Raw genomic sequence first — 6,000 nt, 5'->3', positions numbered from 1 at the left:
TTATGCCTCTTGTACAAGACCATGGTTTGGTTCCGCATCCGCGCCGCATTTTTAGCAGCTCGGGTGCGGACCTATTCACTTCAATGGGGCCGTTTCTCCGTTCCGTGGCTCCGTTCCGTTTGGCGGACAAGAATAGGCATTTCTATAATGGGACGTCTGTTCCGTTCCCTAAATTGTGGAAGGCACACGGGCGGCATCCATGTTTTGCGGATCTGCAATTTGCGGACCACAAAACACAACACGTTCTTGTGCAAGAAGCCGTAAAAGCAAGCTATCCCTTTAAAACAGCCTCAGGGCTTGTTCACATCTGTGCTGGAGGCTCCGTTCAGGGCCTTTGTCCTAGATTCCATCAAAAGGACCTGGCAAAAAAGTATTTTTGTCTAGTAAAAAAAACTGGATCCCAAATGGACTCCATCCGTTCGCCCCAGTTATGTGCAGAATCCAACACTTTCATTATTTTCATTGTTCTGCTCCTCAAACAGAACAGAACAACATAAATATATAGCAGTGGTGTGAACTCACCTTTGGGTATAGAAAAGTATTGTGTTAGCAGTCGATCATCTTGCAATTATCAACCCCAATTTTTCCAATCACATGTAAGTTCAGATGTGACAAACATCAACCCTTTAACGACTGCCCACTATCTTTTAACGGCAGGCGTTGCAAGTCTTCTGTCTGCAGAGACGTAATTTGACGTTGTTGCAGTTGAGGGGGGTTACAAGCTGCAGGAGCACGCCTACACTAACAACTAGCTGTTACTAACCCAGGATCTTTACTATATATACACAGCTGGTAAAATTCATAAATCAGAAATCTATTGTTTGCCAGTATATTCCTAAATACTGTACACTTTAATTACTGACAGACAACTAGGGGTTCTCTGGACTACAGATATTGATGACCAATCCTCAGGATAGGTCATCAATATCAGATTGGTGGGGGTCTGACTCCCAGAACCCCCACTGACCTGATGCTTAAGCCTGCCACAGTGCCGCAAACTATACAGAGCCGGAGGTAGACAGCGCTGTCCCCTGTGTAGTGGCCGCGCTGGGTACTGCAGCTCAGCTCTCTTTCAAGTGAATGGGAGCTGAGCTTCAGTATGTAGAAAGTACATTGTGAATTAAGTCTACTGTTTCCGCTTTGTACACTTTTAGCTTTCAGGGCCATGGAAGCTCAAAACAGCTGATCCATGGGGGTGCTGGATGAACTAGTTTGATTCAGGGTGGGGGAAATTGAGAATTTCTGCTCTGAAACAAAGAAACCAAGCAACCTTGGATAGCTCAGTGGTTAGCTGCTCGTTTTACAGTGCTGGAGTTCTGGGCTCTAATCTGATCAAGGACCTATATGCCTAGAGTTTGTATGTTGCCCCTGTGTTGGTGTGGTTTAGTGAGTTCTCTGCTACAAACAGCTGATTGGAGGGTATCCAGTGTCAGACCCCCACCAATCTGATATTGATGACATTATTCTATAAAACGCCTTTTATATGGATTAAAATAAACAATGATATTTATATTTTGTGAATGCACTTAAGCCAAGTGCTGGACTGAAGCTTCATGATATTGGTGGCCATACCTACGATACACAGTCCGGTGAGCAGATTTTTTTATTTGTTTGGAGAATAGGTCATCAGCATCTAAAACAGGGATTAGCTTCCTTTAGGACTCCAGCTGTTGTGAAACTACAACTCCAAACATTGCTTTGTCCACAAAACAGTTTCCCCGACTGTATAGCACTAGATCTAGTACAGGAGGACATGGCAGACTGAGAAGGGCTGTTATCCTTACTGTGCTTGCTGTCATTGCACACAAGCTTCTGCAAGTCTCCACTATCATCTCATTCATTCACACCTTTGAGCAAGTCACCTCTGGAGGACACAGCAATGCTCAGGACAGAGAGGGGTGTGACTACTGTGCAGCACTGGAGGAGGGGGTCATGTTCTCTGCACTGAGCATGCTCAAGAAAGTTAAAGTCTCAACTTTTTTGGGTCTGAAAGGAAAAATTCCTCAGTCATTCAGAGGGCAGAGGAGGAAGCACATCCTGTAAGACAGATGTTCTCCTCCTCATATGTATTATAGCAATTGTATAGCTCGAGTCCTCATTGTTTTTTTCTTTTGCAGGAGGGAGCTGATTCTGAGTGAGTCCCCAGCCAGGAGGACAATGGGACAGCTTCAGGTGCCAGCACTTATCCTAGGTAAGATCAAGACTTGCATCTGGATGCAATGGATTTCATGCTCTGTGATTTAGATGCTAGGGTGAAGCTTCATGGCTGAGAGTCTTCTGCAATGTGACCTTCAGCTTAGGATTTAACCCGTTCCCTTTGTGAGGTGTGTGCTGTATAGAGGCAAATCACTTTTTATTGACCCTATTACTTTGCCGGGTGTTGCTGCCACTGGAAAAGTTAGTTTTCCATGCATTTTAGAGGATCCAGCTAAATCTGAACGTATCCATTCTACTCTTTTTAAGATTAGACTGTTATGACAATTACTCATACTGTTGCTAGAGCTATGAATGACTGGATGACTAATTTATGTACGTTATCATTTCAATGGTAAAGCAGTTGGGACTTTGATCTTTTTCCATCGCTGGACACTCAAAAAGAAAAGCTCATTTATAGATGATATCACATACACCAGGACAAACCATTTAGTAAATGCAGTTGTTTGGTTACTAGTTATACAAAACTACTATTGTCACACTTTCATTTATGCTGCACTATTAAGGTATGTCCACACAGTCAGGCTTCCCGATGCAATTTTGGAATCCAAAATTCTGAGTAGATCGTAAAAGGAGAGAACGTATAATGGACTGATGTGAGTTCTCCTCTTTTTTTGAATTCACTCCTGGTTTAGACTTCCAAAACCTTTGTGTGTGGCTGTACCCTTACACAGCACTGTCCGAGCTCAACTTGGCTTATGATAGTTTCGATGCATCTTACTGGAAGCCTCACTGGCTATGGCCAGTTTTACTGTAACATTACTCCGGGTGTGTCTGCCAGGGATGTGTTCCAAGCAAAGTCGTACAACCCAAGTTCCTCCAGTTAATATCTAATGAAATTATTATTCGACTGCCATTCATGACCTTAGGGAGAGAAGTTAATGGTTACCAAAAGAAAATCAAGCTCATTTATGCAAGTTAAAAAAAATGTAGAAACCTTTCCTGGACTGACTGCATGAGGGATGGAGAATAGGACCAAGTCTCCTGGGTTCTCTAGAAAGCTAAAAAATGGAACGTCAGTCAAATCCATACTCCAGTGCATTTTGAAACACACCAGGCTTCTGGATTTGTGTATTAGCTTAGTGTACACCATGTATCTCCAGGATAATGTAGATCTTCTGTTGAACTCTTCTACTTTATCAAGGAGACTCTTGGAATTTGCTGACATTTTAGGGGGAAACATTAATATTGGATCTTTCAGAAACAGCAGCCTGTACACCCTGAGTTGGGAACTACATGGAGCTGATAATTATTTCCATTCATATTACTTCTTAGTAACTACAGAGGAAACCTATTTGCAACCACAGACCTCGGCATTATCTCTTATGTTCTGGTGGTACAGATGTTTAGTCTTATGTTGCTTTGAAAACTGCGTTATTGTGACATCCGAGGAAAAAATATAATGGTATGCTGAACATAACACTGAAAAGATTATAAATCCCGGTCACATCCTGCAGCAAAAAAATAGTTAATTACCCCCAACAGAGGGAACAGAAATGAGACACATGGAGTGCTCTGTAGGTTGCCAGTGGTATGTAGATAAAGCCTTTTGTATTGAAATGACCCTTTTCTGTAGCCTCCCACCCAACAGCATAGCATTCCAACTAGAGCAAGTACACCACCCACTGCAAAGGCAAATATAAGGATGGGGAGTTAGGCTACCTTCACACTCTCGTTTGGTGCGGCTCCGTCATGGATCTGCACAGACGGATCCGTTCAGATAATACAACCGCATGCATCCGTTCAGAACGGATCTGTTTGTATTATCTGTAATATAGCCAAGACCGATCCATCTTGAACACTGTTGAAAGTTAATGGAGGACAGATCCGTTTTCTATTGTGCCAGATTGTGTCATAGAAAACTGATCCATTCCTATTGACTTATATTGTGTGTCAGAACGGATCCGTTTGGCTCAGTTTCGTCAGACGGACACCAAAACGCTGCTTGCCTCCAGAGCGGAGTGGAGACTGATCGGAGGCAAACTGATGCATCCTGAGCGGATCCTTTTCCATTCAGAATGCATTAGGGCAAAACTGATCCGTTTTGGACCGCTTGTGAAAGCCCTGAACGGATCTCACAAACGGAAAGCCAAAATGCAAGTATGAAAGTAGCCTTACTTTGGCCTGATACACTAGTATTTTGGCAAAGGCAACCTCTAGCAAGTATTTTCAACGACTTGCTTTGTTTTCTGTATTCTCTTTGTTAAAATGGATTTTAGGCTGTTTCACCGTTAATAGCACCACACTTTCTCCAGTCTTACAAGTCCGCTGTCCGGGGATAACATTTGATTCTGCCCTGTCCTTTAATAATATAATAATAAAATGTATTTATACAGCGCCACCATATTCCGCAGCACTTTACAAGTTCATAGGGTTCATATACAAAACAAAAATAACTGGATAATATACAACTGAAACACTAGGAGTCAGGGCCCTGCTCGCAAGAGATTACAATCTATGAGGAATTGGGGGTGACACATTAGGTAGTTGATTGTGATAAGTAGGATTTGGGCCATTATTGAACTGACAGGAGTGGTGCCGGCCGATCTGCTTCGGGTTTAGGACTACTAGAGCAGTGTTTCCCAACCATTGAGCCTCCAGCTGTTGCAAAACTACAACTCCCAGCATGCGCGGACAGCATTTGGCTGTGCTGGCATGCTGGGAGTTGTAGTTTTGTAACAGCTGGAGGCACACTGGTTGGGAAACACTGTACTAGAGGATCGAGTTTAGGCCAGAGGAGTTGGTGGTGGTGGGGGGGTTAGTCTGGGAAAAGTCAGTTTAGGTAGCTTGATAAGCCTGCCTGAAAAGATGTGTTCCTAAGACACGTTTGAAGGTGGAGGAGTTGTGGATTGACCTAGTATTCCAGGGCAGAGTATTCCAGAGGGTAGGTGCAGCTCGAGAAAAGTCTTGAAGACAGGAGTGAGAGGTACGAATTATGCGTCTCGCTGGATATGCCATACGTGCAGCACCGAGTGACGCAGCCTCCGGCTCTGAGAGGTCTCCAGCGCGCAGCACGATTCCCTGTTCCTCCCAGGCTGCAGGAAATGCTAAATGTATGGGCGACCTGTATCTGGGAGATGATATACTCTGCTCCTGATGAAAGGCTGCCCTATTAGGGTAGCACAGAAACGCGTCGCGTAGATGCTACATTAGGCAGGGATCAATTACTATACTCAGGTCATTGAGCTAGACAAGAATATTGGGGCATGATCGGTGGCTACAATTGCATATCAGACCAATCAAACACCCTTCTCGTCAGAATATATTGTCATTAGCTCTGAATGACCTGCGGAGTAACCAGATACACATCAAGTGAACACTTCCAGCACCGCGCACAGTTTGTTTTACTCATTGGTGCCAATGGGGCTAGTGGTTGCATATTTATGCTAACAATCCACTACCCTACAGCACCTAGCCTAAATTGAACTGTTGGCGGGTAGCCACTATATTTTAATATTTATATAATACATTTATCATTTTAAGTGTCCTTCTCTGGCAGTTAATCAGTTACTTAGTATTATAAGCACTCAAACCAGTATTTACGTTAATCATTCGTTCATACTAACGGCAGAATAAAGCAGAGACAGACGAGTTGATTTCAGCAGTCTGTCATTTATAAGTTAAAAGTAAGTGGTGGCCGAGAACCAACATCACAATCATTGCAGACTGGGCCTGGAAAAGAGTCCCGGCCACCTGAGAAGAGTCATAAATTCCTGCTCTCCATGCCCACCTAGTTTTCTCCCTTTCTCTCTAGGGAGATGGGTGAGAGTGCAGGAGATTATGAAT

At 43.6% G+C, this 6,000-nt stretch overlaps 1 protein-coding gene across 1 annotated transcript in view; it reads left to right on the top strand.

The window, feature by feature from the left end:
- The first annotated feature begins 1,935 nt into the window (after positions 1-1,935).
- Positions 1,936-6,000, top strand: part of LAMB1 (laminin subunit beta 1) — a 51,393-nt gene continuing 47,328 nt past the window's right edge. Inside the window, exons 1-2 of the mRNA XM_044280207.1 lie at positions 1,936-2,039; positions 2,118-2,191. Of these exons, the coding sequence (XP_044136142.1) occupies positions 1,951-2,039; positions 2,118-2,191 (163 nt within the window). The 5' untranslated portion in view covers positions 1,936-1,950. The remainder of the gene's footprint in view (positions 2,040-2,117; positions 2,192-6,000) is intronic.

The sequence above is a fragment of the Bufo gargarizans genome, chromosome 2, assembly GCF_014858855.1.
Source record: "Bufo gargarizans isolate SCDJY-AF-19 chromosome 2, ASM1485885v1, whole genome shotgun sequence".
NCBI classification, from domain to species: Eukaryota; Metazoa; Chordata; class Amphibia; order Anura; family Bufonidae; genus Bufo; species Bufo gargarizans.
This window is presented reverse-complemented; position numbering and strand designations above follow the sequence as displayed.